The sequence below is a fragment of the Coregonus clupeaformis genome, chromosome 26, assembly GCF_020615455.1.
Source record: "Coregonus clupeaformis isolate EN_2021a chromosome 26, ASM2061545v1, whole genome shotgun sequence".
NCBI lineage: Eukaryota > Metazoa > Chordata > Actinopteri > Salmoniformes > Salmonidae > Coregonus > Coregonus clupeaformis.
This window is the reverse complement of record NC_059217.1, coordinates 41197029-41215438: the sequence shown is the minus strand read 5'-3', so window position 1 is coordinate 41215438 and position 18410 is coordinate 41197029. Positions and strand designations below refer to the sequence as shown.

Here is an 18410-nt window from a genome sequence, read left to right as displayed (position 1 = left end):
AGATATGTATGTATATATATGTATGTATATGCTTATATGTTTTCCTACTTACAAAGCATGTAGAGGTCTGTAATTTTTATCATAGGTACACTTCAACTGTGAGAGACGGAATCTAAAACAAAAATCCAGAAAATCACATTGTATGATTTTTAAGTAATTAATTTGCATTTTATTGCATGACATAAGTATTTGATCACCTACCAACCAGTAAGAATTCTGGCTCTCACAGACCTGTTAGATTTCTTTAAGAAGCCCTCCTGTTCTCCACTCATTACCTGTATTAACTGCACCTGTTTGAACTCGTAACCTGTATAAAAGACACCTGTCCACACACTCAATCAAACAGACTCCAACCTCTCCACAATGGCCAAGACCAGAGAGCTGTGTAAGGACATCAGGGATAAAATTACAGACCTCTACATGCTTTGTAAGTAGGAAAACCTGCAAAATCGGCAGTGTATCAAATACTTGTTCTCCCCACTGTATTACACACATACATACACATACATACAGTGGGGAGAACAAGTATTTGATACACTGCCGATTTTGCAGGTTTTCCTACTTACAAAGCATGTAGAGGTCTGTAATTTTTATCATAGGTACACTTCAACTGTGAGAGACGGAATCAAAAATCCAGAAAATCACATTGTATGATTTTATATATATATATATATATATGCGAGAGAGAAAAAAGAAAAAAAACATATGGGGGATTGGAAGTGATGCAGACAATTACATTGATGGAAGTTTGTAACACCCTGGTTCTGGGACTCTATATGTTGAGCCAGGGTGTGTTCTTTCTATGTGGTGTATTTCTATATTGGGAGTTCTAGTTTGTTTATTTCTATGTTGGCCTGAGTGACTCCCAATCAGAGGCAACGAGTGTCAGCTGTGGCTGGTTGTCTCTGATTGGGAGCCATATTTAAACTGTCTGTTTTTCCCTTTGTGTTTGTGGGTTCTTGTTCCGTGTTGGTCTATGTTACCTAGGACGTTACGAGTCGTTTGTTGTTTTTGTTTACTGTCCGTGTTTATCGCTTATGATAAATAAACATGTTCGTTCATCACGCTGCGCCTTGGTCCTCCTCTCTTAACGACGATCGTGACAGAAGAACCCACCATACAAGGACCAAGCAGCGTGTCCAGGAGCAGGCAGACTGGACATGGGAGGAAGCGCCGGGAAAGGAGATGGAGAGGTTGGCGATGGCCCAGGTGGGCAAATCGTGGTCCAGAGAGGAGCAGCGGCGTCAGCAGTGTCATCGTCGGACGGACGAGAGGCAACCCCAAAAAAAAAATTCGGGGGGGGCACACGGCATGGGCGGCTGGGCAGCAGGAGGCTGCCACAGGGCGATTTGGAGAGGAGGCCACCGGGTTTGGGGGGCCAGAAGGCAGGTTGGCGGAGCCTGGATGGAGAGCAGAGCCAACTCCCCGTACTCAGGCATGGCAGCATGAGACTGGTCAGGTTCCGGGGTATGCGGAGCTGCGTACTGTGCCACGAGTGGTCCGGCATAGTCCAGTACATCCTGTGCGAGCACCCCGCACGTGTTGTGCGAAGGTGGGCATGCAGCCAGGACGGAGTGTGCCGGCTCAGCGCTCGTGGCCTCCAGTGCCTCTCCTCGGTCCCGGATATCCTGCGCCAGTGTCACGTGCTGTTATGACAGTACGGGTACACAGCCCTGTACGTCCTGTGCTGATGCCTCACACAGAGTGTGTGAAGGTAGGCATTCAGCCAGGACGGGTTGTGGCAGCTCTTCACTCCAGGTCTCCTATCCATCTCCACAGCCCGGCCCGGCCTGTCCCTGCTCCACGCACCAAGCCTACGGTGTGCGTCGCCAGCCCGGTCCGGCCTGTCCCTGCTCCTCGCACCAAGCTTACGGTGTGCGTCGCCAGCCCGGTCCGGCCTGTCCCTGCTCCTCGCACCAAGCCTACGGTGTGCGTCGCCAGCCCGGTCCGGCCTGTCCCTGCTCCTCGCACCAAGCCTACGGTGTGCGTCGCCAGCCCGGTCCGGCCTGTCCCTGCTCCACGCACCAAGCCTACGGTGTGCGTCGCCAGCCCCGGTCCGGCCTGTCCCTGCTCCTCGCACCAAGCCTACGGTGTGCGTCGCCAGCCCCGGTCCGGCCTGTCCCTGCTCCTTGCACCAAGCCTACGGTGTGCGTCGCCAGCCCGGTCCGGCCTGTCCCTGCTCCACGCACCAAGCCTACGGTGTGCGTCGCCAGCCCGGTCCGGCCTGTCCCTGCTCCTCGCACCAAGCCTACGGTGTGCGTCGCCAGCCCGGTCCGGCCTGTTCCTACTCCACGCACCAAGCCAGGGGTGCACATCGTCAGCCCGGTCCGGCCCGTTCCTACTCCACGCACCAAGCCAGGGGTGCGAGTCGTCAGCCCGGTCCGGCCCGTTCCGGCTCCACGCACCAAGCCAGGGGTGCGCATCGTCAGCCCGGTCCGCCCGCCTTACCCACGCACCAAGCCAGGGGGTGCGCATCGTCAGCCCGGGTTCGCCCGCTTCTACTCCACGCACCAAGCCAGGGGTGCGAGTCGTCCAGCCCGGTCCGCCCTGTTCCGGCTCCACGCACCAAGCCAGTGGTGCGCGTCGTCAGTCCAGCACAACCCGTGCCTGGGTCACCGGTGCCTGGTAAGGTACCGGTCAACTGCTCCACTACGGAGCTGAAGCTAACCGCTCCTGCTACGTCCAGTTCAGCTCCAGCCAGCGGGGCCAGACCGGACCAGGGGCGCTATGGGGGGTTTATTGGAGGGTGGTGGGCAAGGCCGGAGCCAGAACCGCCGCCGAGGAGGAATGCCCACCCAGCCCTCCCCTGTTTTGCTCTAGTTGAGGCGCGGTCGCAGTCCGCGCCTTTAGGGGGGGGTACTGTAACACCCTGGTTCTGGGACTCTATATGTTGAGCCAGGGTGTGTTCTTTCTATGTGGTGTATTTCTATGTTGGGGGTTCTAGTTTGTTTATTTCTATGTTGGCCTGAGTGACCTCGAATCAGAGGCAACGAGTGTCAGCTTTTGGCTGGTTGTCTCTGATTGGGAGCCATATTTAAACTGTCTGTTTTTCCCTTTGTGTTTGTGGGTTCTTGTTCCGTGTTGGTCTATGTTACCTAGGACGTTACGAGTCGTTTGTTGTTTTTGTTTACTGTCCGTGTTTATCGCTAATGATAAATAAACATGTTCGTTCATCACGCTGCGCCTTGGTCCTCCTCTCTTAACGACGATCGTGACAAAGTTACAATCTATCTGCAATATTAAAGCTGATCTACCCCCTAAAAAATTTAAATAATAATAATAATAAAATAAATTAAATAAAATAAATAAAATAAATAAAATAAATAAAAAGTTACATACATATTTATTCATACTGTGTATTATTAGGTCTATTTTGTGTATATTGTCCAGAGGTAGATAGGAGGAGAGCTTTTGGTAAGACCACACTTAAAGATGCAGTCATTCTCTAGGTTTACCCCCTTGGTTCCTTCGCTGGTCCTGATCAAACCCGCATTAGTCCCTCAAACATGTTTAGCTTCTTTCGAGGAACTGTAGACTAATGCATAATGACTTAAAACAATATGGATTTCACTGGGTCTGTATTTAATATGCATAGACAGGCATGTTGTGCTAAATAGCATGCTTTTCTGCTTCATCAGTGCAATCTGTACAAGAGCCTGCAGCTCAAGCAGCATGGGGAGGAGCAGCCTGCTGTGCAATGGGAGTCTCTCTGTGCCTCCCTGAAATGTTTTGACGCACTTCTCTTCACAGTGTTTAATAAAGGCACCCTGCCTTTTATTCACTTCCTGTGTGTGTGTGAGTGCAAGCGTGCGTGTGCATGCCGGCACCCTGCCTCTTTCTCACTCCCTGTGTGTGTTTGTGTGTGTGTTTGCGTGCCTGTGTGCGTGTGTGTTTTCTAGGCTGTGCCTTTGTAAAGTTCTCCACACACGCTGAGGCCCAGTCTGCAATCAGTGCCCTCCATGGCAGCCAGACCATGCCAGTAAGTACACCTCCTGCCTTCCTTCCACACAACCACATACAACATTCACAACACAAACAAACAACAACAGCAACTTTACTTTAGATTCTACTGATCAAGGCCTTGCAGGGGGGCAAAAACTGTCTTTCAACCTACAGTTTTTATTGACCGACACAATGTGCAACTGTCCTCAGAAATGTTCCAGCTTTAACAAGCAAATAGGTACAACCATAAACCTTCTTTAGAATGAAAGGGATTGGTCGTTTTTGCGTATCTAATCATAAAAAAATTATTGAACATTCATTTATCTCATGGAATGAGAATGGGTTGAACTATCGGTGAAAACATTTTTGCCATGTTTACATTAGACCCTTGAACAAATACAGCAACCATAGCAGTCACTACTGTATTCCTGCTAGTTGTGGTTATTATTTGTTAGTGGCCGGTGGTTGGGAAAGCCCCTCTAAACCTTTGATGCATAGAAACAAAGGGCACTTACTGTGCACTCTAAACCTGCATAATAGTGTTATTCTGCGTAGTACGTATTATTCAGTGGGCTGAAGTACACTCAGCGTATACACTCTCTTTGTTGGAGAAACTCCAGGCATGGAGGAGCAGGACCCTGAACTCTCTCTCTCTCTCATCAGTGTGGCATTAGACCATGTGGTTTTATTATTTAGAGTATGGTTGCACGACGTGTGGATAAAGAGAGCGCCGCACCAGCTGACTGTGTCATTCCTTTTGGTGCAACCTTGAGGTCAATATAAGTGCAAATGACTCGGGGACGCAAGGATAGGCTGGAGATAGGCTGGAGATAGGCTGGCGATAGGCTGGAGATAGGCTGGCGATAGGCTGGAGATAGGCTGGAGATAGGATGGACCTTGTGTGCTCTCTGCTCTGTGGTATTGGACAGCCACAGTGTTTTCCCCTCTCTCCTCTACTGTATATCTCTGCCTCTCCCCCCTCACTCTTCTCTCTTTCCCGACCTCCCGGGATAATAGGCAATAGACTTGTTTACTCCACCTTTCACCACATCGGCTGCTGAATGATACATTTGTGGATGAGCAGCGGGAGGGGGGTGTGAGTGGGAGATAGGAAGAAGGTAGGAAGGAGAGATGGAAAGCGAGTGAGGAGGCAAATGAACAGGATTTATACCCTCCTGGTCGGCTAAATTGATTATAGAAATCTTATCAGCATCTGATCTCCTGTGTCGGGGGTTTGGATGGGCGTGTGTTGGCCCCGGTCGCTCCGTCTCTCCAGGATTAGACAGACAGTGCACCATTAGGCCTTGAGCTGGGCTTGGGATACTCAGAGGACAGGCCTGAATTACCCTACCTGACTACATCTGCATCAACAGCACTGCATTGAGAATGGACCAGCATGGTTACAGGACTTCTAACAGTACATCTATACAGTGCCTTCCAGGCCCTAATCGTAACTATTCCATGTAATGAATGAACCTGTTCTCTCTATTCTAAATTCTCCACGTCTAGGGTCTATTTAAATGAGGAAATGTTATAACAAATTAATATCAACTATGGCACAAACACAAAATAATAGGTGTGCAGCCTATACAAGCTATTCCAAAGGCAGAAGCGATCAGTCTAGGAAAAGAGATGGCTATGAATAATTTTCAGCCGAGAGCCTAGCTGAATGTAAACACTAGAACTAACAGCAGCAGTTTCTTATTAGATAAGCAGCAGATCCCCCAAGCATGGCAGAAGGCTCCTCTCACAGTTTATGTGCAAACACACTCGCGCGCAAACACACACACACACAAACACACATACACACACACATACACACACACACAAACACACACACACACACACACACACACACACACACACACAAACACATAAACACACACACACACACACACAAACAAACACAAACACACACACACACACACATGTATGCTTTTGCACTGACACATCCACATGGGAAAATGCACACGCACACTCTGTCACACACATGCACACATACGCACGTGCACGCACGCCCACACACACACACACACACACACACACACAAACACACACACTCCTCTCTCTCCTCTCTGTCACATGGTCATACAGCCATCAGCCAGGGTCAAAGGCTCACTGACTGATCTTATTTTCCAGCTCGGAGGACTTGAGCCGAATACATTTGCGTTTTTTCATGTTGGGGGGTGTGAGTGTGTGTCTATGTAAATGTGTGTGAGAGGGATCTGAGTGAGAAAATGTGTGTGGATATGAGGTTTAGAGATTGTGTGATTGTATGTGGTCTCTTCTGAATGTGTGTGTGTGTGTATGCTAATGAGCGTGTGTATGTGTGTGTTACTGTTTAAACATATGAATGTGAGAGAGAATGTGTCTATAGGTGGAGGTATCTATCCCTAACTGTGTATCTGTGTGCATGAGTGAATGAGTCTATCCATCGATATGTGTGTGTGTGTAAGTGTGTGTGAGTGTGTGTGAGTGTGTGTGAGTGTTTCAGAAGCAGGAGTGGAACAGGGTTGTGGGAGGTGATGACAGGTCAGATGTGAGATCCTGACAGGCTCTCCATTCCATTCCATGCCCCCCCGCCCGGGGCTCGGCAGACCTCACATGGCTCAGGACGCCGCACAATTAAACATTTAAATGCTGGAGCTGTAAAGCAAATTGCTGGGATTCAGGAAGGATGTGTCTGGGGGAATGTCCCGGGACGGAATAACAGGGTCAGGGCCAGAGAGCCGGAGAGCCGGGTTCATCTCCACTTGAGCTTAGGAAAGGATTGGTTCTACTTTAGACTGTGATGGAAACACTGTGGCTATCTGACAGTGGAGGCTTCTGAGGGGAGAACGGCTCATAATAATGGTCGGAACGGAGCAAATGGAATGGCATCAAACACCTGGAAACCATTTGTTTGATGTATTTGATACCATTCCACTGATTGCGCTCCAGTCATTACTACGAGCCCGTCCTCCCCAATTAAGGTGCCACCAACCTCCTGTGCTATCTGACAGACAGGGAGATATGCTGAGAGGAGAGAGTTAAAGCCCACAGCTGTGTGTGATCTCGCTTTCATTTGTTTATTCACACTATAGAATGAGAGCCAGTGTCAGGGTAATAAAATGAGATGTCTCATGCATAGTTTAATGTTAGTAGGCTACTTCACATGGATGAGATATCTATGTTCCTCGCATTAAACAATTGCTAAATATTAATTTTTCCTAGTGTCACTTCCCAAGCAATTGACATTGTAATCAGAGCCTAATGGATTACACTAATTCGTTATTTTACTAACCAAGCACTAAACACACAGTGTGTCTTAATTCATTCTCAGTGGTTACTTAGCGCAGAGTAATGGGAATCAAAGTATCATAATGATAATTTAAACATTAAACAGAACAATAGAAAGTTTAATAATGAACTCACTAAACCGCTGTATATTCCTGTTGGAGCCAGTTGAGTAAAAAACTAGGAACCTTTGTTCTAGTGACTAAGCCACCGTGTGACTAAACCAAAGAGACCGGGACACCACTAAGGCACTCGCCATGTGACACTTGGACCCGTTACAGGTTTTCTGAGTTGCAGCGGCTTATATAAGATGACGACATGCACAGGATATTTCAACCGTATTACCTTATTTGTAAGTATTGCACAGAGACGGATGTGTAACGTTAAAGCAATATCAAATATATAGCTTTGTTTGCAGCTTTATGTGGACCATTCACACGAGGGGTGTGCTGTGTGTGCAGCTTGGAAAGGAACCAAGTGGGCCCTGGCTGCAAAGGGAGTACTCATAAAGAGAGACAACTTTTCTTTCAATCTCAGTCCTTTTTTCTACTCTTTTCTTGTCTAAGAACAGCTGCCCGTTTTATTCCCAAAGTTTTACTCCCTTTCCTGAACCCACTCTAGAGGCTCTGAGCCGGTGGGAATTCAGCCTGACACTTGGAAGCTTAAAATTTAATGAGACTTTTACTTCATAGTTCATCCACCTCACTGCTTTGTACTGTGGCGAGAGAGTGATTCTGCACCGTGATATCTTGACAGGCCCAATGAAATAAATTGGGTAGATAAACAAACATGGGAACGGACATGGAAATAACAGGCCATTCTAACATGACGTTGGCATCTAAAGAGAAGGGCTTATGTGATGACTTACCCGAAATAAAGACCTCGGTGCCTGGAGCGGCTGTCATCTCCGCAGAGTGGAGAGTGAGGGGGTTAGTGAAGCGTCATCAGGACATGTTTAACCTCTTCACCTTTCATATTAGAGGCTGAGAGTTTGGCACAGTGGCACGATGGCTGCTAATAAATCCACTGTAAGTTTTCCAGGGACTCTGAAGCTCCTGGAGTTCATGCAGCCATCTGAAGATGCTGAGGCTCTGCCGGAGCTATGGGTTCACACAGAATCCACCCTGATCAATACAACATATCTGGGAGAGCCAACAACAGGGCAGAGACACAGACTGATAGGATAGAACAGGAGAGTACAGAAAAGGACACAGACTAGGAGCTGCATTGGTATTGCACTCACACGCTCAATCCACAATTAACCAAACTTCCATATGTGAGCACACTCCAGACGGCAGGACAGGACAGGAAAGAGGCTGGGGCTGCAGCATCCTCCCTCCGCCTAGCTCTCAGACAACTTAATACCCTCAGATTAGAAATTCCAACCCTCCCCAAGAACCTGGGAGCCTGAGCAGAAGAAGAAACACACCATGAGTTTCATTACCAAACCAGCTCGGCTTTTAATAGCTTTTTTAGTGCTGTGGAGTAAAATATTCACTGCTTACCACTGCTGCACATTTCTGTATTCCAGTCCCACATCCCTGCTCCCAGACTCGCCTAAAGTTATACCCCATAATAATGTTAATGTAATAGTAAAAGCTGGACAGACACCAAACAAGGCCATTCTACCGGTATGACTGGGCTGTGTAACCTTGTACTGACTCTCACGACAGGGTATGGGCTGTGGGTCTGGAGAGGAGATGAGGGGGAGGATGAGTGTGTGTGCTCTATTAGAGTGTTGTTTTACCTTCGCCCTACTACCTAGGAGTGCATGCACTTAATTGTTTAGTCATACAGTGCACTTAATGAGCAGGGGCCTAATGTGGTGCCGGTGGCGAGGAGAGGAGAGGCAGGCAGCTTTGTGAAGCTGTGCACTTATGGCCAGCCAGCCGTCAGGGGAAGAGGGGATGCTGAAAGAGACAGGGTTGAAAGTAGAGAGAGAGGGGGAAAAGATGAACAAAATCTACATTCATCTTCCACTCCACTGACTATCTTTTAGCATCTCTGGCAGCCTGCAAATCTCGCCTACATAAGCAGAGCCCAGCCCCGAGCCAGATTGTTGAGCCTGGAAACTCAACCCCCCAATACTGAATTCAGAGAGAAGAGGGAGAGGGAGGGAGGGAGGGGGGAGGGGAGAGAGGGAGAGAGAGAGAGAGAGAGAGAGAGAGAGAGAGAGAGAGAGAGAGAGAGAGAGAGAGAGAGAGAGAGAGAGAGAGAGAGAGAGAGAGAGAGAGAGAGAGAGAGAGAGAGAGAGAGAGAGAGAGAGAGAGAGAGAGAGAGAGAGAGAGAGAGAGAGAGAGAGAGAGAGAGAGAGAGAGAGATTTTTTTAAATACCTTAATTGGCCCAATAGTTACATAATTAAAAGCACTTTACTTAATTTGAACGGACCTAGAAAGTTAGAACCAAGCCTCCCTCCTTGTCCACAGTACATAGAAGACCCCTTACGCCCCACACCCCTACAAAGTCCCCCAGACGGTTCACCAACCCCCCATATATATGCTCCAGTGTGAGCCAAGCCCGCACCTGCCCCAGCAGCACATCACTGAGGTCCGTACACCCCACCCCCTGCATCTCATGGTCTTCCACACTGCCATTTTTGCCTGTCCCAACAGGTAGTTTACTTGGCAGACCCTTTGCCTGTTGGCTACGCTTTACCGAGGCAGAGAGAGAGAGAGAGAGAGAGAGAGAGAGAGAGAGAGAGAGAGAGAGAGAGAGAGAGAGAGAGAGAGAGAGAGAGAGAGAGAGAGAGAGAGAGAGAGAGAGAGAGAGAGAGAGAGAGAGAGAGAGAGAGAGAGAGAGAGAGAGAGAGAGAGAGAGAGAGAGAGAGAGAGAGAGAGAGAGAGAGAGAGAACCCTCCTCACCTCCCCAATGTGTAACTGGAAGCCAGGGAGTTAGCAGTAGCCCCACTGTGGCTAACTACACAACCCCCCTACAACATCCCGACAACCCCCCAGGCCTTAATAGCACAAACACAGCCCCCAGCTAGCTCCCCAGCCCTGGCCCCGGCCCCACCGCCACTCGCTGCTATTATTGACTATCTCACATCAATTTCAGAGAGCCTCTTATCTCGCCCGACACACAACCTTTCTACACTGTCAAATCAGAGTAATATTTTGGCCTTTTATAGGGATCGATTGGGCAGTTTTGGGGGGAGGCAAGGTGGAGCGCAACAAAGGTCAAATGTAGCGCTAAATCATTTGAAGATTCTTAATGAATGGTGTGTGGCAGATGCACCTGCTGGTTTCATTATGAGAGCGAGAGAGAGAGAGAGAGAGAGAGAGAGAGAGAGAGAGAGAGAGAGAGAGAGAGAGAGAGAGAGAGAGAGAGAGAGAGAGAGAGAGAGAGAGAGAGAGAGAGAGAGAGAGAGAGAGAGAGAGAGAGAGAGAGAGTGTGTGCTGGATCAGAATGGAGAGAGAGAGTGAGTGCAACACTTAGAACAGCACGTTCACCAAGGTCAATACGTGCCTACTAGTGCCGATGCCAATATTAGCCCCTCCAATCTCAAATAATCATACGTCCCTAGTTTTGGAACCTTACAGTTGAGTGGCTGGACCAAGGTTAAACCCCACACTCTTAGAAAAAAAGAGTTCCAAAAACGGTTCTTCGGCTGGTTCCATAGGATAACCCTTTTTGTTCCAGGGAGATCCTTTTTTGGTTCCACGTAGAACCCTTTTGGGTTCCATGTAGAACCCTCTGTGGAAAGGGTTGTACATGGAACCCAAAATGGTCTTACCTGGAACCAAAAGTGGTTCTTCAAAGGATTCTCCTATTGGGATAGCCAAAGAACCCTTTTAGGTTCTAGATAGCACCTATTTTTCTAAGAGTGCAGGAAGAAAAAAAATATCCCAGTACTGTATATTGGAAAAATAGTGAACAAAGTATTTTTTATTAATGCACAGTATGCTTGCTTGCCCTAGGGGACATGTACATTATGTTAAATATGATGGAAGGTTTATGGTTGTATCTGAAAAGAGGACATTACCGATATAAATAGAACAACTTCATATGACTGTGTGGCCGTACTTATGCATGCAGACCGCAAACAACACAGACGCAATATCATCAATAAGACAAATGTCCAGTCATGTAGTATCTGGAAAGCTATAAAACTGTGAGCTTGATGTTCGATGAGAGGACCTTGCTAATATTGATGTTAACAACAGGCCTAATGGCAAATGAGCAGCGCATGCTGAACCATTAAACCATCCAATCACATTATCATGCATGACTTGTTTCAGACTTGAGAAGTGAACTCTAGTTCTTTAGTTCATTATCTAAACATACATATAGTATCTGATAGTGACTGTGTGGCATGTCATGTTGATGATGATGATGTTGACATATTAACTGCTGGAGGTCTTGCAGACAGAGGAGGGTTGGTTGGTTGGTTAAGTGTGCGGTCCCTCTCTCCTCAGAACGGCTCCGATTCTCTCCCCCCCCAGGGCGCGTCCTCCAGCCTGGTGGTGAAGTTTGCAGACACCGACAAGGAGCGCACCATCCGCCGCATGCAGCAAATGGTTGGCCAGTTTGGCATCTTCAACCCAGCCATTGCCCTGCCCTTCAGCACCTACAGCACCTACGCACACGCAGTGAGTTAACTAACACAACCCATTACCCCTCTTACCTCCAACACCCCCCAGGGCAGGGCCGTGAGTTATCTAACACAACCCCCAACCCTCCATACCCCTCTTACCCCCCAACACCCCCCAGAGCAGGGCAGGGCACCATCCACACATGGCAGACCCCAGGCTCTTTGATGAACTCACCTGGCCCATGCTGCTCCCCGCTCTGCTCCCCTCTCCTCTCACCAGGGGCCAGAGATGACTCAGAATATTTAATAGGAATCTTATCTCCACACACACCTCTTTAGCCTGCATACAGAGTTACTGCCGCTTAAAGGGAGCTGAAATGGAATTAAGAAAAGGGTTCAGTCCGACACGGATAAATACCTTAACCTTAGTCACAGCAGACTGCATAAATATACACAGTATGTATATATTTATAAAATAATGACGTTCTTTCTTTATTTACTTATTTGTACGGACGGGCATAATTTATTTTTTCTTCTCTAAATGCCAGGATACATTTTTGAGGCTGCCCAGGTCTCGGGGGCTTCCCCATTTTCCTGATGTTCATATCACAGGCATGGGGACCAGTATGAAATGTGTAAATTGACCTTCCCAGAGTAATTGCGAGGCCATCTCTGTGCTCTCTCCAGTTAAACTCCTACCTTCATTACAATTCATGAAATGCAGCACATCCCCAGGAAATGTGGAGAAATGCAAATGTTTCAGGAGTGGTGGTCTGCTGGGAGAGCATTGTGTCCCGCTCAGGTTGGCCATGACTCTTATTTACTGTGGCAGAGCCCCACGCACCCCATCACACACACACACACACACACACACACACACACACACATATGCATGCATACACACATAGCTACACACTCTGTCACCAACTCTATGCCACACAACAACATGTGTCTTGTTTTTCCAGGCACTGCTGCAGCATGACAATGAGGTGGGTATATGCCAATCCATTGCTTAAGTTTTATGAATGATAAGTTTCTAGTCATGTTAGATATTTGATCATTATAGTTACATTTATTAGATATTAGTTACAGTCATTATTGTTATAGTTATTAGATATTAATTATTAGTTTCCGTTATTATAGTTATAGTTATAATAAGTAAAAATGCAGCTAGTTGTGTTTTATTCCACCCTACACATTTTATCTAATGAATTCCATTACTTAAACCATGCTTTCAGTTGGCACAGGAACAATGTTATTATTCAACAGTGTGGAGTTTCCACTCTGCAGTTTTGATTGAATACCACAGAAACCCTAGATTATTGCAGCATGTGACAGTCTTTCCTGTTTATTGGGTTGGAATGAACTGCAACAGGGTTATACACTTTAAATGTTTCTTTACTTTATAATAAACTACTACACCCTCCCCAAGAAGAAAACCCACAATGATACAGAATAACTTTATTTTAAAAGTATGTATTCCTCCATATGTTTTCCAGTATATATAACTAGCAGGGTATGGAATACAGACATCTACAGGGATCGTATATATACACAGTACAGTAAAATGCAAATTCAAAGAGCTGCTTCACAAATACAGCAGTGGATAGGATTATAGAGTTGAGCTGACAGCCTGTAAATTGGATTTTAGTCAAACCAGGGGAGGGGGGGGTTGTGAACACAAATTGGAGGGATACAACACTGACAACATGTGCCAAAAATGAGAAATGTGCCGTTTTCAAGATAGACGCAGCACTGTTCTGACAGATGACATCCCATTTGTGATTTCACGAAACATAGGGAGAGAGAAGGAAGATATTCCTAGACCATTCCAAATGGCTGATAATAGTTGTTTTAAAGAAGCAGTGTAAATACACGATAAACCAGCTACCCATTTTCCCTGTCATCTGTTGCCTGTCAATACACATGGAGCATATTTGTACATGATTCGATTTGTTTTGTGTTGCTTGCTTCCTCTCATCTCAATCCTTGTGTATATTCCTGAGAACAGCCATTTCAGCTTGCTGTCTCAGAAATGCTACATGCCATGTCAGTGTGAGAAGGGAAGGCTTGGAGATGTGCGACACTAGATGCACAAACTCATTATTAGATTATTAGATTGAATGTGAGAAAAATGTATGACTTGAGAAAATAGTTGTTTTAACAGTGTGCAAATGGTAAAGTTATGTGTGGGTGAGGGGTAGGAGGCGCGTGAGTGTAGTACTCACATTGACAAACATCGCCCCCTGTTGGAACTAGTCAGAATATATATAGCTGATCCTTTCCAACACAACCCAACCCAACACAGATCAGGAAATTAGCAACTATAAAAACTCAATGTAAATTGAGAATGTGTTTTACATTAAATCCAGCTATTTCATAAAAGAGAGGACCTAACAACTGATAATGAACTGATTGGCCTGTCCTCTCGTCTTACCAAAACCACCAATCAGTTCATTGCACAAGCAGGAACTATGCACAGCCAATAAGGAGGAGGATGTTTTATATAATGCCTAATTAAAGGTTCCAAACATAATACAAGAGAGAAAACATTTATTTAGGTAAGGCTACTGTACAGATCTGGACATTTAATTTAAAATGACCTTATAAGTGGGACACCCTCCCAAACCAAAACACACACACACACACCACAACACACATGCACGCACACACACACACACACACACACACACACACACACACACACACACACACACACACACACACACACACACACACACACACACACACACACACACACACACACACACACACACACACACACACACACACACACAGTAAAGTGTGTGTTAAAACCCCACTAAGGAGATACATGATGGTAACAAATGAAGCCATTAAGCACAGGCCAGGCAATTGCAGTGGACTCCATTGTTTTCAGGTTTTCTCTGCTGGAGTGCACACCAGTCTGCAGTTTCAGGCAATCTGCAGGTCCAAGACCTCAATAACCGGGTTCTCCCCCCCCCCACACACACACCCCATTCTCTCCTCCTCCTCAGTACCTGTGCAGGACTGGCTGGAAGGTTAGGTTAGCAAGGTGCTGAGAGTTAGCAAGTCACAGAGTAGTGCTACAGAGATAATTGCCATGTGATAAAGAGGTGATTGCCTGCTGGAACCAGGGGAGAATAAAACCATCAGGTTGCAACAAAATAGCAGATGCCTGACAGTAAATGGATGCTGTAGCATGGGCAGCTTGTTCCCTGCTTCTTTTCTTCTCCCTTCGTTTATTTTATTTTCTTCCTTTTTTTCCCATTTCGTAGCGAGAAAAGGTTATGGCCATGATGATGACGACTCAGTTCAATGCAATTTAGCTCTTTGTCTGCCACAGACATTTTGCTATCTACTGCAGAGGATAAATATACTGTAGCAATGGCTTCTGAATATGGATGAACGTTGTAGAAAAAAGAAAAAGAAAATGACTCTGAATATCTCTGTCAACACTTCCAGTTGGTGGACCAAGGCTTTTTATCAGAGCCAGTTTGTGTTACCCACTCTCATTCCAACATAATTACAGGCCTGAGCTTCCAACTTGCTGCATTTTAATTCTGAAAAAGCATCACTGAATGCCATGTTGTTATGCATGACAGTATGGCGGCTGGCATGAAGGACTGCATTATCTATGCAATGCATGTAAAGTAACGGCGGCCTTCCACCCCACTCTGTTATTCTACCATCTAGGCCTGCTGCAGCTTGTATAGGCCACTGGCAAATGGATTGCAAGCTTATTCAAGTAAGCCCAAGCCCCAAGCTCCTATTGAAAGCAGGCAGAAGAACCTGAGAGGGGGACAAAAGCCAGTGACGGGTGTGACAGTATGCTCTAACACAGGGGCCAATGAGATCAGAGGCCCTCTACCCCAAATCTCCAACCCTAGTATGATCTTAATGAGGGCATTAACACCATCCCTATCCAACACCAAGCACAGCTCTCACATTGACTTCCTCTCATTGTTTGTTTTCTTTTTTCTGTTGTTTGTGATTTGGTTTAGATGTCCTTTTCTGAACCCCTAAAATCTCAATTTATCTTATTCAAAGCAGAATGGATGATCCCCATTTGTCACATTGATACAATTATGCAAATGACAAAAGGAGTTAATAGATAGTGGTGGCAAGGCATGTGGCTAATGGATGAGGTGCCAGCGGCGCCCGTTTTGTGGCGGGACAGCCGCTTTCAGGTTAACTGACAGGGGCATTGAGGGAAAATAATTGGCTTTTCCTATCCAGGGACTCCACGCAAATACAGGGAGAGTGGCATCTTATGCCTCAACAGCACAATATGGTCATTAGCATCAGAGCTAGCTATAGTGGCAGAGTGATTTCTGCTTAGCTGTGTCTGACCTCGGGGGAGCGATAGGGAGCGATGGGATAGTCCCATCTTGATCATGTTTTTCCTCCACATAGCTGCATCCCTGATCATGAAGTACATGCCAGCATTGATTTCCCAGATAAACCCACTGGTCCAGAGGTTGCAAACACCATTGTACAATGATGGATTTTCTCTGGAATTAGGCACTCTGTAGCTGCACTGCAGAGAGAAAACTGAGATGAGAAATACTAGGTGTGTATGTGGGTATATTCTAGGCAGTATTGGATAGAGAATGGGTTTAGCTGTGTGTGTGTTAATGCTAAGTGGTAGAGGGTGTCAGCCCAGTTCTTTATCAGTGTGTCCAGTGTAAATGGACTGCCATTACAGGTCGTTGCTAATGACACGCCAGTGGCACCGCAGCAAATTAAAAAGAGCTCAACGAGCGGAGCCACTGAGAGATGTCACTGTCACTGCCCCTCCACTTTACCTTACACAACCAGAGAGGGACACTCACAGATAAGTTTGACCAAGGAAGATAAATGCAATTCAATTCAATTCTCCCAGGTCCCTAGAGACAGGAATAATATGCACATGTCAATCCGTTGATTTAAATGAGCCCAACAGACAGCTATTGAAACATTCCTACAGCTGCTGACAGCCCACTCACTGTGAGGATAGACAGATTCACTAAACATCGCTTTACAGACTTTTATTTTCTTCCCTTTCTATTATTCCCGTTCTACTTTCTGTTCACTTTCATGCACTATCCATCCATCAACTCCCATCTTTCCCTCCCTCTATTCTAACCTTCCTATGCTCATCTCTCCGCTCTCTCTCTCTCTCTCTCTCAATTCAATTTCAATTCAAAGGGCTTTATTGGCATGGGAAACATATGTTTACATTGCCAAAGCAAGTGAAATAGATAATAAACAAAAGTGAAATAAACAATACAAAATTAACAGTAAACACTACACTCACAAAAGTTCCAAAAGAATAAAGACATTTCAAATGTCATATTATGTCTATATACAGTGTTGTAACAATGTGCAAATAGTTAAAGTACAAAAGGGAAAATAAATAAACATAAATATGGGTTGTATTTACTCTCTCTCTCTCTCTCTCTCTCTCTCTCTCTCTCTCTCTCTCTCTCTCTCTCTCTCTCTCTCTCTCTCTCTCTCTCTCCCTGTCTCTTTCTCCATCCTTTCCTCTCACTCTTTTCTCACTCTTTTCTCTCTATCCTCTCGCTTTATTCAAATGATTTCTCACTGCCCAGCCCTCATTTCCCTGTCTTTCTCTGTTCTCCCACCATCCATACTAACCTTTTTCCCTGTCTCTCCCGCCTACTCCCCCAGCTCATGCAGCAACAGGCAGCCATCATGGCAGCGAGCCACGGAGGCTACCTGACTCCCAGCGTGGCCTTCCCCGCCACCCAGATTCACCAGATGGGGGCGCTCAACATCAATGGTCTCCCACACAACTCCATGACCCCGGTGTCGGCTGAATTTCATCAGGCGCTGGGTGAGCAATGGGTTTCATTCCCTTTGGGTGAGTGTTTGTGTGTGTTTATGTGAGTGTGGGGAGTTTCGGAAATGGGTGAGGGAAGAGGGAACTCAGACTGCAGCAAGGCCAAGAGAAAAGAGTAGATTTAGTGCCTGCCTACTACTGATAATCCCACATTTTAGAAAAAATACATCTGATGTGATTTGCATATTTCTGTTGTGTATGCAGATATATTTTGGTGCGATAAATCAAATCGGGAGCATAATAGATACGTTTACAGGTACAGGCACTCATTTCCCCTCCGTCACTGGTTGAATCAACGTTGTTTCCACGTCATTTCAATTAAATTACATTAAACCAACGTGGAATAGATGTTGAAATGACGTCTGTGCCCAGTGGGGATCTGCATGCAATTCTCTCTGTTTTCCATTACAAACGGCCCCATCATTCTATACAGACACATTAAAGGGAGCGCAGCAGAGGACTTTGAGATAGCTTCTGCATAACATTTGCTTATTCAGCAATACTTCATTTTTGTGAACCTGAGGAACCCACAAGATCTTCTCTCACAAAGCATGCATCGAAATGAATAATACACAAGTCTTTGTTGTGTTTATTTGTATTTTTTCCCGACATTGCAGTATTGTGACTTTGGTAACTGTATAACTGAATAACTGTATATCAATGAGGGAATCAACAATCAAGATGGTGCATCAGTCTGACATGACACATTTTAAAGAACCTTTACTTTCTACTGTGAAAATCAATATCACAGAATGGGTTCTGTCAGTGACCATCTCTCTCTCTCTCTCTCTCTCTCTCTCTCTCTCTCTCTCTCT

The 18410-nt window shown here is 46.1% G+C and overlaps 1 protein-coding gene across 12 annotated transcripts in view; it reads left to right on the top strand.

The window, feature by feature from the left end:
• Window positions 1-18410, top strand: part of LOC121540372 (CUGBP Elav-like family member 5) — a 343612-nt gene that overhangs the window by 295276 nt on the left and 29926 nt on the right. For 3 of the 12 annotated variants that reach the window (XM_041849202.2, XM_041849203.2, XM_041849201.2), the window contains exons 5-8: window positions 3900-3979; window positions 11635-11808; window positions 12716-12739; window positions 17424-17616. In XM_041849202.2, coding sequence (XP_041705136.1) covers window positions 3900-3979; window positions 11635-11808; window positions 12716-12739; window positions 17424-17616 — 471 coding nt within the window. The remainder of the gene's footprint in view (window positions 1-3899; window positions 3980-11634; window positions 11809-12715; window positions 12740-17423; window positions 17617-18410) is intronic. The other 9 variants (XM_041849213.2, XM_041849210.2, XM_041849209.2 and 6 more) reach the window with 5 other exon arrangements.